We start from the raw sequence: 15,429 nt of genomic DNA on the forward strand, positions 1-15,429 counted from the left end.
CTCCTAGCTTCCTACCTTTGGCCTACCCTTCAGTTTTCAGGAGCACACGCACGCGCCGCTTTCCAGATGGGATAAAAATTTCTCACTCTTGCTACAGATCTGTGCTTGGTCAAATATTTGCAGCAATTCAAAGACCATGGGAATGTTGTTCTCTGCAGGTGATACAGATTGACAGTTGGTCTCGCTGAGTGTTCTCGTGCAGCTGTCATCATCCATCTCCAGTAATAGGGGTTATTTGTGTATTGTGAAGATTTGTGACCAAAATGCGAACACCACATGGGAGAAGTGGCGAGGGGGGGGGGGGGGGGGGGGGAGGCTTTACACTGCAGCAGTATACCATTACTTTTACCTTTTCAGACAATATAAGGCAACATAATGCAAAATAAAGCACCAGTATACATTTTTATTTTTTGGCTCCCATTGGATATGGTGGAAAAAATGGACACACTGTAGTTCCAGGTTTCGTATGTCTGCAATGTGAGGCTGCAATGGAAAATTGCATTCTAGACCATTTTTAGGCTCTCATGATGAGTAATGGTTACGAGACTGTCACAGAGCTTCTCACAGAAGAGCAGTGTCAGTGAGTGAGTAGAGGTCAACATTTTTATCAGCATAGAGTCATTTTAAATTTTGCTACTTCATGTTACTGCCCTAAATCTGTCCTCAATATGCCACAAAAAATTTTTGTGGTATGAAAGGACTCATAATCTATTTGGATATGAATTGTTTACCTAGTGCAGTATTTCTGACTGTTTCTTTTAAATCTACTTGCCTCTCAGGGTGTGGCCATGGAAGTGAAAATCTTGGGATGTTTTATTCAAAATGAATAATGAAAACGGAAGTCTGTTAAAAGCAAAGTAAGTAACCATAATTGGGGTCCTATAGAAAAGCCAGCTCATAAACAAGGTAACCACCCCACTGACCAGATTTCATAAAAAGAAAAGACAAAATTGGGTTGTTGCACTGCAATGACTCAGTCACAAAAAAAGTACTATGAGCAGGCTACAACATGGGGTCAAATGACCAACTGTGCTGCAATAGGTGGCATAAATTCACACTATTAAAATTATGATACACAAAATACATAAAAGGAAAAAAAAATTAGCTCTGGTGTCTTTTGAAATAGTGCTGAAGGTGATATCACTACTGAGCCATAAACAATCAAAAGTGCAAGCCTCTACACATGTACTAACTCATTAAACACAGGCTATGGAATGTCAGTTCTGATTAGTGTTCTGAAACTGATCCCTATATCTTTACCTTCCATGTCAGCCAAGAAAAAGGATACAATACAGGTCACAGAATTATCACTCAGTTACTCAGGGTAACAGAGAAATACAGAGAGAAAAATCTAAAAATAAAAGTACAAAGAGCTTCTTGTTTGAGAGTGTTGGGGCACTGATAAATCACACTGAACTACAAATTAATACTACTCATATTGACTTCACATACCTCAGAACCTTGTGCTGCTGTGTTTGCAGGCAACTGTTTCCTCATGTTATTGCCTGTGTATGCAACACACTTTAACTGCCACTCACCAATGTCTTCATTCCAATGAACGTATTGATCTATCATTTCCTGAAATTGCATTAACACTCAAGTATTTAAACACCACAGGAGCTATTACGACAACAATAAATAAGTCGTGAGATTACAACTGATACACATCAAAATGGACGACACAACAGTGTTATCCATATTTTAAACAAACAGGCAAAAATAATCCTCTTAACATATGAAAATACATCACGCATACCAAAGTGTGTCACATACTTTAAAAACATTACTGAGTCATGTGGCTGCAAAGAAATGTAGAACATTTTGCAGGAGGTGTGTCTGTACCATGAGCTGGTGGATAGATGCCATTGTAGGGGGAAGTGATATCACCCACCAGCTGTTACAGCGGAGATGCAGATTCAAAAAGTGGAAATGCAATTCAGTAATATTTTCACATTTGGGGCACAACACATAAACATTAGGAAAGGATCCCAGCATACAGTCTGGTGTAATTAAATTTGATTTGAAAGCTGATTATGGGCCACTCAAATATGAGCTGAACTCGGAAATTAATCCAATTGGTCAGGAAACGATACACCGAAGCAGGATGTTTCTTAGAGCAGAAGTACGGATAAAAATAGGCAACTGGAAAAAACGAACATGACGATGGAGGGTGTAGCTAATCACTGTGACAGTAAAACAGAAAATTTTCCATATATTTCGGCAGGTAAGACGACCTTCAGATAAGACGAAGTATAAATTTCCGTCAAAGACATATAATTTTACCGTATGCCCATCCTATAAGATGATCCCCAAACTGTCAATGACCCATAAAGTTACTTTAGAACAGTGATCATCTGGATAATAATATATGCACTGATTCAGGTAATGATCTTGAGTATTTATAACAGTGTCGTATTAGCTATTCAGTTTTGCAGACATAATTGCTCCTCTACTACACAGCTGGTATGGTTGCACATGTAATAAAGCAAAAGCCTCCTTCAGCACTGTTACAGTTTTGCCTGTAGAAGCATGTGCCGAATAACAAACTCATATGTACAGCTAACAAGTATTGTTGTAAGCTCTGTTGCATGTTCAAACAGTTTGTACTGCATGTATAATTGGCAGAAAATTTGTGAAGTGTGTGCCTAATGATGGAACCAACAAAAAGGAGGAAATACAACACAAGAATCAAGTTAAAGCTCATAAAACAGGCTAAAGAATCAAACAACTATACTGCAGCAAGGGTTTTCGATATAACAGAGAAGATGCTGTTAAAAAAGTGCCAATGAAAATTTGTTCTATGAGGAGAGGAATAGCTTGCTGGCCAGATTTAAAAAATAGCATTGCAAAATGGGTACAAGAACAGAAGCAGAATTGTTATATTGTCACAAGAAATTACTGAAAGATCCTGACAATAAAGTTACGAGTTTTTAAAAGTTTGTTAATTCTATGAGGCAAAAATACAACTTTTCACTATCTCATATTGTAAATATGGATGAAACCTCAACAAACTCTGATATGATAAACAAAAGAACTGTGGAAACGAAAGGCATAGACACTGTTAAAGTCAAAAGTACAGGCCATGAAAAGACCAGGTTTACAGTAGTACTAACATGCATGGCAGATGGAACAAAGTTAAAAGTTATGGTCATTTTCAAGTGGAAAACTGTTCCTAAAATAAAATTTCCACTAGACATTTTTGTACATTTTCATAAAAAGGGATGAATGGATGAGAATGGTGTAAAATTGTGGATGGAAAACGTGTGGTAGAGGTGACCAGGTGCTCTACAAAATCGACCAAGTTTGTTGGTGTGGGATATGTTTCACAATCACATAACTAAGAATACAAAAAATCACACAGCATGAAGCAATAGTAAGATTGCTGTTATACCGGGTGGTTTGACTTTGATACTACAACCTTTAGATGTCTCTCTGAATAAAACAGTCAAAGAACACATGTATGAACAAAGGAACAATCAGATGAGTGGTAAAAAATCGTTTACGAAAGGTGGAGCTATGCAGCTGCATCAATTGATGTTTTGTGTGATCATGGGAAAAAGTGATAGTGGAATCAGTGATCAAACTTTCATAAAGTGTGGGATTTCCAACACTCTGGATGGCACTGAGAACGATTTGCTATTGGATACTGATGACAAAGCAGAAATCAATTCGCAAGGTGCAGAATACGATGAGCGTCTCAACAATGAGATGATGATTGTAAGGATTTTACAGTGTCCTAATTATTAGATGACCCTGATATTTGGTGCCTTTTTTTCATGCTTCATGCTTCTTATCTGCCAAAGTATATGGTACATACACAATGTGATGATACCAGATTTTTTGTGGAGGAAAAATTTGATTAATGTAGATGTAAATAAACAATCCCAGGAAGCACAATTGCAATGTATTAATACTGAACAATACGTGAAAGAATTTTATAGTAAAACATTATTTTATGCAATCTTAAGAAGCACGTGTACCTTGTTGAATTTTTGATAGATTTCATAATGTGTTAGTTGTATATTGGTTAAATGGAGAAAAAGTCATGTTTTGGTGGTAATATGTACAGATGGGAAGTAAAGATGAAGTTTGTGAATCAATTTCTAGACAGAATACATGCACTTTTTGAATTTTGAGCTAAAGGGAAGTATCAATCCATACCGAGAGACTTTAGCGAAGGAAGAAGAAACACACATCAATGCTACTTACCGGCAATGGCTCAATAAAACTATATAAGTTGAAGAAAACATGACCCCCAATATAAATCTCTGCAAGACTTATCTGTCGTTTGCATTTCTCTCCCATCCTGTTCTTCATTCCACATACCAGCTTCTCAAGCTCCCCCACCCCCCCCCCCCCCCACCCCTCCCCCAATTCTAGCTCTCTCTTTGGAACATTCCCCCATATGTTTATGTTTCTCTTCCTCCTATTTGGTACTCTTTAGATCTTTGTTTTTATTTTCTCTCTCTCTCTTCGCCCCTTCTTGCGTCTGTACTGATAATTAGTACAAAAAAATCTGACTTGGAAAGGGAGACTGGGATGTAGATGTTAGATGAACTAGTATACAGATCAGTGGCTTAACATTAGCGATTCTGCTGCTTTACATTTCCTGTTCTTTATGAGTGCAGATCTCAAGCTGTAAGACTGATAGTACAGGGAACTGGGTCAATGACTTGTATGCACAAGGTCAACGATCACCATGATTGGAAAGAAAGTCCGAGTTTTCCTTCGCACTTCATTGTCAGCCGGCAACTACAGCCATTACACGACAGCAGATGACTTAGATTGTGTAGCAATAGCATGTAAGAGGAATGAATTAATTATAAGATCTATATTTTCCTGTATAGTGAAGCACAAGTTAGGGAACTAAGAATCTGAACATATCTAAAGTTTTTCCATTTATTTCAAACAATGGAAAATCTAGGATGGAATATTGCAATATTATGAAAAGAATAGATTGCTGCTCAACATATAGTGGAGATGCTGAGTCACAGACAGGAACAACAAAAAGACTGCTAAATAAGTAAGCTTTCAGCCAAAAGTCCTTCTTCTGAATCAGACAACATACACCACTGTCTCTGACTGCTGAAGCCAGACTGGACACTGGTCATCATGTGTGTGCAAGTTGTGTCTATGTGAATGAATGAGTGTGTATGTGTGTGTTGTCTAATTCAGAAGGAAGCCCTTTGGCTGAAAGCTACTTGTTTAGCTGTCTTTATGTTGTGTCTGTCTGTGACTCAACATCGCTTATCTATGGCGAGTAACTATTTTTTCATTTATATGTTTTTTTCAGTTTATATTGGGCGTTTCGAGAAGCTATAACTTTTATAGAACTGGATTTTGCACTGTTCTATTTTTCATATTTCAGTGTATAAGTGGGAAGGGAGTGAATAAACAGTATCATCTAGACACAAATATTTGTCTTTCACTGCCTTAAAATCTCATAGCATACAGCATCATAGAATCGATAACTTTACATTAATATGGAATAACAGTAACCTCTTTATACTTTTGGTGCACAAAAGTTGTGCGTAGAGTGCAATACAATAGGGAGAGCCGAGGTGCACACACCGTCAGCAAATGTTTGGATAAATGGAGTGATTAAACAGTTTAATTTTTTATTTGTGTTCCTAACAAGTGAAACATGGAAAATTTGTATAAAAAAGTAAAAGCTAATTATGTGTTTGCTTTTTCATTATAATATCAAATGCTGACTATGAAAGTGCAGTGCGGGTGACATGAAAACTACTTTAAATGATCAGAATAAATTATTACTGGACATGAAACAACATTACAGCCCACATGGAGCTTTAAAATAAAGTAAATCATAACTAAATCGGAACACTGTGTGTGTGTGTGTGTGTGTGTGTGTGTGTGTGTGTGTGTGTGTGTACAGGGAAGAGAAAGAAGGGGGAGGGAATTGCACATTCATGTGATTATACTTCAGAGACAGTATTTGCTACGAGTTTTGAAAAGTAAAAGAAAAATAGTGGTGTATGCCAGTCTTCTAGCGTAATTATTTCTAAGATATATTTCATTTAGGAGTGTGTCTAGCAATTGCATACCTGCCAACTTTTGAAAAGGCCTATCAGTAAAACTCGTGTGCAACAAAAAATCTAACGGTTTTCGATAGACCCCCAGCTTGACGAAAATAATAATACTTCTGGGCTACAAAATACAATAATTCATGCTTTAAACAGGATATTTCCATGAAATCACATCTACTTACATCATCGGCCAATTATTTGTAGATGAACATAGCAATCAAGAATAAATCCATGTTAAACAGCAGCAGGTGTGGCGAATATTGGTTTGAAGCACACATAACAGGACTTCCTCGATAAATTAAGCAAGATATGTGATAATTGAAAAATGTTTTACACAATAAAACTTGTTTAACATAACACAGGCAAGAAATAATACATGGTGTATCAAAAAGAATCATCCAGTCTTAAAAAAATTGTAACTATTATGTTATTTGTGTGTGAACAACAAACTGTTGGAAAAAGCAAACTCTCGAGCTTTACATGGTCCCTGCCAGGTTGCAGCACTGTCCACCCACTTCAGTTCTAGTACATATGGTGTTGAGACAACAGAAAGCATTTTGTGTTCTACGTATTGCACAGTGCACGTCAGCAATAACGGTTCAGCGTGACTTTCGTACTAGGTATGGTGCGCATCCTCCTACAGCACAGAGCATCAGACGATAGCATGAACAATTCCAAGAAACAGGATGTTTGTGTAAAGGCCCATTGCTGGGCCATCCCCCAAGTGTATGACACAGGCGTTGAACGCATCTGCCATAGTTTCACAAGAAGTCTGCAGAAATCCATTCGCCACGCAGCTCGACAGCTCAACATGCCCCTGATGTCCATCTGGTGTGTGCTGCATTGATGTTTACACATGAAACCATACAAAATTCAGCTACTGCAAGCTCTCTGTGAAGGTGACAAACAACAATGTGTGGAGTTCTGTAATTTCATTGTAGGCAAATTGGAGGATGACAGTTTTCTTCCACACTTAGTGTTTAGTGACGAGCACATATCTCAATGTGCTTGAGAACCTTCTTTTCCACAGTTGGAGACTGATTTGAATGACTTTATTTAACAACAGGATGGGGCACTGCCGCACTGGCATCTGGAACTGTGGGAATTTTAAAATTAAAGGATTACTGAATGATCGATCGGTCGCACTGTACCAAATGATTCAGCATCACATTACTGGCCTTCAAGGTCACCAGACATGACCGTATATGATTATTTCTGGTGGGGGTTTATAAAAGACTCTGTTCATGTGGCTCCATTACCAGTGACAATGACTGAACTGAGACATTGTATAACAGCAGGTGTGGAAGCTGTAACTCAAGACATACTCGCTGCAGTGTGAGAACAATTTGAATACTGCATTGACATATAGACATGCCGAATCGGGTGATTCTTTTTGCTACACCCTGTATAATACACACTGGAAGTCATACGCTAGTTCTACTTTAAAGTCATAGTGACGGCTTTTTTAGCTGCCTGCAAAAAGTATTGAGAAAAAGTTTTGTCATAACAGGGATCAGAACTCCTGGTCTTCAAAACAGAAAGACTGCAGAGATTCATTGGACAGGATGATCTGAACTCTTTTCTATTTTTCTTTACAATGTTGAGAACACATTCACATTCAGCATTGCTATGGTCATAGAATAGAGAGAATTACTCTAGAAATTTGGTTATACTTAAGAAGTTCATCAGTTCCACAAATTCTTGATATTTGTGCCCAACTGGAATCACTTGCAGCATTTTGATTTGCAGCCAGTGTCATCTACCTGAAGAGCTGTGAACTGCCTCTGAATCTTATTCACCACTTCATCTCTAATTTCATTCTCTTCCTCGCATAACATGACAGGAAACATTTCCTAGAAAAAACGAATGGAAGAAAACTGTGCATCTTCAAGTGTCTAACCTTCAGCATGCCTTAACACATCACCCTTGGGTGGAAACTTGTTGATGATGCAGTCACAGGCAGTACGAAAGTAGTTTATCACGGATGCAAAGAAAAGGGATTTAAATTATGAAGTCTGAGTGCCAGTAACTAACCCATCATCACTTCTTTGATTTTGAGCCAAGTTGTACTCAACTTCAAGCAATGAGGAGCTTTTGACAATTTTGAAATTAACAAACTTGGTGAACATCTTCTTTAGCAAATCCATTAGGAGTTCTAATAAAAAGTAAACTGGTGGGGAAGAAGTCTGAAGGGCAATATTCAATTTGTCAAATACAGGAATTGTCACATGAAGAAAAGTGCAAAATGCCTTGTTCAAGTCTGAGGATAGGAACACTAACAATTTTTCCTCATGTGTTGTAGCAGAAGTCTTACTTTTTAGGGTGGGTTTGTCACATTTGGAAGAATATGCTATTCTTTTAGGGGCATGTGTAGTAGAAGAATCAAGAATTCTCTTCTTCTGATACTCTTTGGATCCACTTTGTTCAACTATAGGTATTCTGAAAGACGTCAAGATTGTGGAAATGTTTTGGGTACATAATATTACTTCCTCCTCGAAGACAAGAGCAGATACCACATCTGCCTAAAGATAACCACCTAGTACATACATGCTTCAGAATTTTCTTTGGCTCTTTACCATATATTTTCTCAAATTTCTGAAGGCATTCTTTTCTTTTGACACTCTTCTGTAAGAAATAAAATATACTGTTGGAGAAGAAGGTGAGTAGCACCGTAGTGTAGTGGTTATGATACTAAACTGTTGCATGGCGGGTCATGATTTCAAAACTCACCTGGACCGTACAATTTTAATTTCTTCATTAAGTGAAGTTAGTGTTCGTCATTCATCTAATTACACCTTCTTCTACGTGACATTATTCTGGTGGAGATGCTGGGTATTGGAACTTGTGATAGCAACTGTGTGCCACCCCACGAGACATCCCTCCGGGTTCTCTGGTGACAATGGCCACAATCCAAGCAAGTGGCTGAAGGTATATGAACGTATAGCCAAATTTAACAAATGGGATGACACCGTGTGTTTGGCTAACGTATTTTTCTACTTGGAAGGCACTGGCAAGCAATGGTATGAGAACAATGAGGATAAGTTCACAAGCTGGGAAGTATTCTAGGCGGAACTGCGCAAATATTTCAGTGACACACAATGACAGACGTGCAAGGCTGAAGATAAATTAAAGTACAGGGCACAGCGTTCAGGAGAAACTACAGCATCCTACATTCAAGATGTCTTGGAGCTGTGTAAAATAGTGGATCCTAGAATGAAGGAGGAAGATAAGGTTGCACATCTCATGAAGGGTCTTGCTGAGGACATGTATCAAGCCCTAATCCTGAAGGAGGTTTCGATAGCAGACGACTTCATAAAATGGTGCAAGTATATCGAGACAATGGATTTTTTTTTTTAAAAAAAAAGAAGAATTAAATTCAAGTAGTTTGAACGGCTTCCAAACATTGTATCAATGTCTGTCATGGAGGAAGCAACTCATTTCACAAGTGTTCTTCATCACATAGTGACAGAGGAAGTTCTTTCAGAAGGCACTTGGATTGCACAGTGAGCAAAAAACTGAGATGCTTCAAGAGGTCATATGGGAGGAAATGGAACAGACATTGAACCCAATCTCTCATCCTTCATTTCCCTTTAAAACGGTGAAAAAGTTGAGACCCAGGCGGAGTTACGTGCCTACAATGCTGCATGAGGAACTAGTTTTATGTTTCCACTGTGGATGACTGGGACATGTGGTGGGCTACTCTCGAGAAAGGCGTCGGATATTTGACAATACCCACGCCAGAAGACAGTAGATCGATCTTAGCCAATGGCAACTCCGGGACGACGAAGATGAACAAGAAGATGTGGGTGCAGGATGACGTAGGTCATCATCACCGCAAGCTAGCCGCTGGAGAGGACGCTCCCCAACACGCTGATCGAGGTCTCCATTGCCGTTTAGAAGCTCCAGCCGATCACCTAGCTGCCGCAATCTGTAAAACTAAAGGAGGTGAGGCCGCAGAAGAGCAAAATCCTTCGCCATCCATCACTACAAAAATGATAGGAAACTACGTCGACATCGTCATGGATGGCCGGCCAGCCCAAGCTCTTGTGGACTCTGGAGCATCATAATCAGTCGTTTCAGAGAAGTACCATCGCCAGTTGCAGAAAACCGTATTCATTGACAACAAGACATCTCTGCTGAAGGTGGCTAATGGGAAATATGTAAAACCTACAGGAAGATGTGTCATTCTTGTGGGTATAAGTGGCCATACACAGCCCTCAGAATTCATTGTCTTACAAGAGTGTAGTCATGACATCATTCTCGGATGGGACTTTTTGAAAGCTTCTCAGGCAATTATAGATTGTGGTCACTCGAAGATTAAGCTAGACGAGATGAGATACTGTGGACAGGAAGATGAACATCTGAGTGTCTGGAGACTGTGTGTGCTGGATGAAGTGATCATTCCTGCGGTCAGTGCTAGAAAGGTAACTATCATGAGTCATGCCATGTATCAACCCATGGATCTTGTAGTGGAATGTAAGAGAAGCATACCACTGAAGAATAACTTGGTCATCCCAGCCTCTGCCGTCCCGTTTAAGAGTGGATACAGTGAATTGTGGATAGTTAACTGCCGTCAAGAACGGCAGATCCTTCGAAGACACATGTGCGTAGCAAACACTGAGCCATTAACTAAAGAACAGCTGAGGGTCATAGAAACCTCTCATGCCGAGTCTGTGGGTGAAATTAGCGCTACCACTATGAGACAAGATCTTCTAGCTTGACTATCACCAGATCTCACTAAGGAACAACAGAGGAAGCTACTTGCCATTCTACAAGAGTACTCTGAATGCTTCAACCCACAGATGAAGAGGAAATTAGACAAATCGACAGTCAAGCCCCGGATTAGCATTGGAGACCATCAACCAATAAGACAGAGAGCATACCGTGTGTCAGCAACGGAATGTAGTATAATTCACGACAAGGTAGAGAAAATGATGAAGAATGACATAATGCAGCCTTTGCAGAGCCCACGGTTATTACCAGTGGTTCTCGTCAGGAAGAAGGATGGCATTTGGCGCTTTTATGTTGATTACAAGAAGCTTAAAAAGATAATTAAATAGGACATTTATCCTCTTCCACGAATTGACGATACTCTAGATTGTCTAAAGGTGGCTAAGTTTTTCTCAACCGTGTACATGTACTCGGCATACTGGCAAATCGAAGCAGATGAGGCTGATCGTGAGAAAACTGCATTCGTCACCCCTGAGGGCCTGTATGAGTTTAAGGTAATGTCGTTTGGTTTGTGTAATGCACCAGCAAGTTTTGAATAGATGATGGATAATCTTCTAAGTCACCTGAAGTGGACGCTGTGTCTTTGTTATTTAGATGACATTATAGTGTTCTAAGAGACATTTGATGAACATATAAAAAGACTGAGGGCCTTTCTTATGTGTCTCCAACAAGGCTTACTGAAATTTAATCCAAGAAAGTGTCTCTTTGGATCAAAAGAAATCTAAATACTTGGACGCCATGTGTCAAACAAAGCTGTTTGGCCAGACCCAGAAAAGGTGAGATCTATAACAGAATTTCCTATTCCTAAAAGTATTAGAGATGTGAGAAGCTTCCTCAGATTATGTTCTTATTACCGTCGTTTTATCAAAGACTTTTGTATCAAAGGCAGACCACTCCAAGAGTTGTTAAAAGCTGATGCTACATTTGTCTGGGGTGGTGCTCAACAAGATTCTTTCGATGTGCTGCCAAAAGCTCTGACGACTGACCCTGTACTTGGTCTGTATGATGAGAGAGCACCTACAGAACTACACACAGATGTCAGTGGGTATGGGATCAGTGCTGTTCTGGTGCAAATTTTGGATGGAAAAGAGAAGTTTATAGCCTATGCTTCTAGGACACTTACAAAAGCTGAGAGATACTAGGCAACTACCTCTTGTTGTGATCTGAGCCATATGCAAATTTTGATAGTATCTCTATGGAAGGCTATTCACAGTTGTTACAGACCATCATTCACTTTGATGGTTGGCAGGTCTTAAGGATCCAACAGGAAGACTCGCCAGGTGGGCACTACATCTTTAAGAGTATGACATTAGCATAGTGTACAAAAATGGAAGAAAACACCTAGATGCCGACTGTCTCTCAAGAATCCCTGTGCAAGACCATCGAGATTTTGATGAAGATAGTGACTGTCTCGCTGCACTCCAGGATCTCTCTACTGAGCAGAAGGAGGACGCCACGATATCTCAAATTACGCTTGCCTTAAATCGGTCAGAGGGTGTGAAAGGACAATTTAAGGCAGTTAATGGATTACTTTGCAAGAAAAACTTTGATCCATTTGGAAAGAGGTGGCTATCAGTGATTCCTAAACACATGCGCTTAGATGTTCTACAGAAATTCCATGACACACCTGAGGCCGGACATACAACAGAATCTGCAAGAGATTTTTGTGGCCAGGTTTATTTAGGAGTGTCCGTCACTGTGTGTCGCACTGTCGAGGGTGGCAGAGGAGAAAGGCAGTTCCTCAGAAACCACCTGGCCGACCACCAGCCGAAACACCTTTCCGGCGTGTTGGGATGGACCTCCCTGAACCATTTCGAATGTCTACTAGTGGCAATAGATGGATTATTGTTTGCACTGATTATCTGACACGCTATGCCATTACAAAAGCCATGAAAACAACCGAAGCATCTGCGGTAGCCAAATTCACTGTGAAAGGCATTGTATTAAAACACGGTGCCCCAAGGTCGGTAATTACTGATAGAAGGAAAGTTTTTCAATCGAATCTTGTGACAGAGGTAAACCGTAGGTGCAACATTACTCATCACATGACGACTGCCTACCATTTGCAAATTAACGGGCTTACTGAACACCTTAATAACACCTTGGCCAACATGCTATCAATGTTCGTCAATGTTGAGCAGAGCAACTGGGATGAGGTGCTACCTTTAGTGACGTTTGCCTACAACACTGATAAACAAGACAACACAGGATTTACGCCATTTGTCCTCGTGCATAGGAGTGAGCTGACTGCGACGATGGACATTGTGTCGTTACATCCTGATGATGTGGACAACGACTGTATCGGCCAGATGTTAACCAGAGCTGAGGAAGCTCGGCAGTTAGCTCGACTCCGCACGCTGCACGCTCAAGAAAACAATCGCCGAAGGTATGACGTGAGCCACTGCCCTGTTGCCTACCAGCCTGGTGACCTCAGGCACTACTTTGGACCTTATAAGGTTGTAAGACAGTTGTCTGATGTTAGTTATGAAGTTGAAGATTTCGATCCCGACACAAGACAATGAATGATCAGCGATACGGTCCACGTCCTTCGAATGAAGCCCTATAAGGATCCTGCAACTCAGGGTAAATTCAAAGCTCCAGTAAAAGGCAACAAGTGGAAAGGTGACGAAGAGTGTGGCAGCAAAAGACGTTCTAAGAGAATCACTGCCAGTGCAAGAATCAGTCATCAGGAGTTGAGTATGCAGGACTCATGACTTGTGCCCAGACTAGGAGGACATAACACTGAGACGCTGTTCTCTTAAGGAGGGAGCAATGTCACAGATGAAGCTGAGTAGCGCCGAAGTGTAGTGGTTACGATACTAAACTGTTGCATGGAGGGTCGTGACTTCAAAACTCACCTGGACTGTACAATTTTAATTTCTATATTCGGTTCGAGTACATTCTAGAAGTATCCACAAATGTCAAGAATTAATATACTGGAATGTTCTTTAGCTGTACATATACTGTATGTGTTCTGGCCGGAGGCAGTTTGCTCCGCACTCTTGTAAGTGCAAGTGCTGAATAAACCTTCGTTAAGTGAAGCCAGTGTTCGTCATTCATCTAATTACACCTTCTTCTACGTGACAATATCAACAAGGATCTCATCCATATTAAGTGGTAATCTTCCAGCACCTTTTTCAGCCGCTGAATTAATCAGGTGGCAAATGCAACCTATGATGGCAATACCTGGTTGAACTTCCTTCAGAATCACTGAAACCCCATTTTTGTGTCTTATCGAAAGCCACACAGTTTTCAATTGGTATGTTATGAGAATTCAGCTGTGATAACATCAGGTTACCTATGTTTCACCCTGTTGAGTCCCCAACTAATGCTGGTATGGATAGCACAGTGCTCACTACTTTTTCCCGTGGAATATCATAGAATGTAAAAACAACAGGGCACAACTTGGCATTCGCATCACTGCTTCCATTCATTGCTAAATTACATGGTTCGCTCTGAAGCCACTTAACAACTTCAGATGATGCATTTTTTGCTATCTTATTTACAATGCATGTAGTTTTTGTGTGACCACAGCTATATTTCTCTGCAAATTCTGATGTGGGAAACATCTTTTTAAATAAAGCACCAGCATGATCAGCCACACTTAAGGGCACATTGTGTTCCAACCAGAGGGGAACTAAGCAGACCTTGGCCCTAATTATGTCACTGTAAATGTTTCCAGACTTGGCAAAAAAGGTGTTGATTTCTTGTTATCTTCCTTTGATTTAACATAACTTATGTGTTTACCGCTCTTCACATGATTACTTAAATCATATCTTCCACCATGTGCAAGATTAATATCACATCCACATACTGTGAAAAAGGCATATTTTTCTTCCTTTCTTGATTTTAGTATGCACGGAAAATCAACAGAATATGATTATTTAAATGTCTAGAAGTATTGTTTCTTGTTTATTGTTTCTGCAATAGGAATAGAGCATCTGAAAATGTCTGATAAGGGAACCTCCCCATCGCACCCCCCTCAGATTTAGTTATAAGTTGGCACAGTGGATAGGCCTTGAAAAACTGAATCAAGATCAATCGAGAAAACAGGAAGAAGTTGTGTGGAACTATGAAAAAATAAGCAAAATATACAAACTGAGTAGTCAATGTGCAACATAGGTAACATCAAGGACAACCTGAACTCTAGAGCGCCATGGTCCCGTGGTTAGCGTGAGCGGCTGCGGAACGAGAGGTCCTTGGTTCACGTCATCCATCGACTGAAAAGTTTAATTTTTTATTTTCAGACACTTATTATCTGTCTGTCCGTCCGATGCGAGGTAACTGCGCCGTAGTATGGGGACGCTACACCTAAACAAACATCGAAACACACACTGTCAGTCGACTACAGCGCACGGAAGAGAGAGTATTCCTGCTAACGAGGCTCCCTGACTGGCAGTTGACTGTTCACTACTTTGGACGAGAGTGCATTAAATACGTGAGATGTATTCTGTGGGCAATATGAATCCAGCAAATATAGCCCACGACTTCAATAACAATCGCACGGTTTTAGGGTGCGGTCGCAAAACACAGGCGCTAAACTTATTACAGTGAACAGAGACGTCAGTGAACGAACGGACAGATCATAACTTTGCGAAAATAAAGAAAGTAAAATTTCCACTCGAGGGAAGACTTGAACCACGGTCCTCTA

The 15,429-nt window shown here is 40.0% G+C and overlaps 1 protein-coding gene across 1 annotated transcript in view; it reads right to left on the reverse strand.

Annotated features, from left to right (window-relative positions):
- The window catches only part of LOC126471476 (kinesin-like protein KIF3A), a 131,741-nt gene that overhangs the window by 11,707 nt on the left and 104,605 nt on the right, over window positions 1-15,429 (reverse strand). The window contains exon 12 of the mRNA XM_050099679.1: window positions 1,453-1,578. Within this exon, the coding sequence (XP_049955636.1) occupies window positions 1,453-1,578 (126 nt within the window). The remainder of the gene's footprint in view (window positions 1-1,452; window positions 1,579-15,429) is intronic.

This window comes from Schistocerca serialis, chromosome 3 (genome assembly GCF_023864345.2).
Source record: "Schistocerca serialis cubense isolate TAMUIC-IGC-003099 chromosome 3, iqSchSeri2.2, whole genome shotgun sequence".
Lineage (NCBI taxonomy): Eukaryota > Metazoa > Arthropoda > Insecta > Orthoptera > Acrididae > Schistocerca > Schistocerca serialis.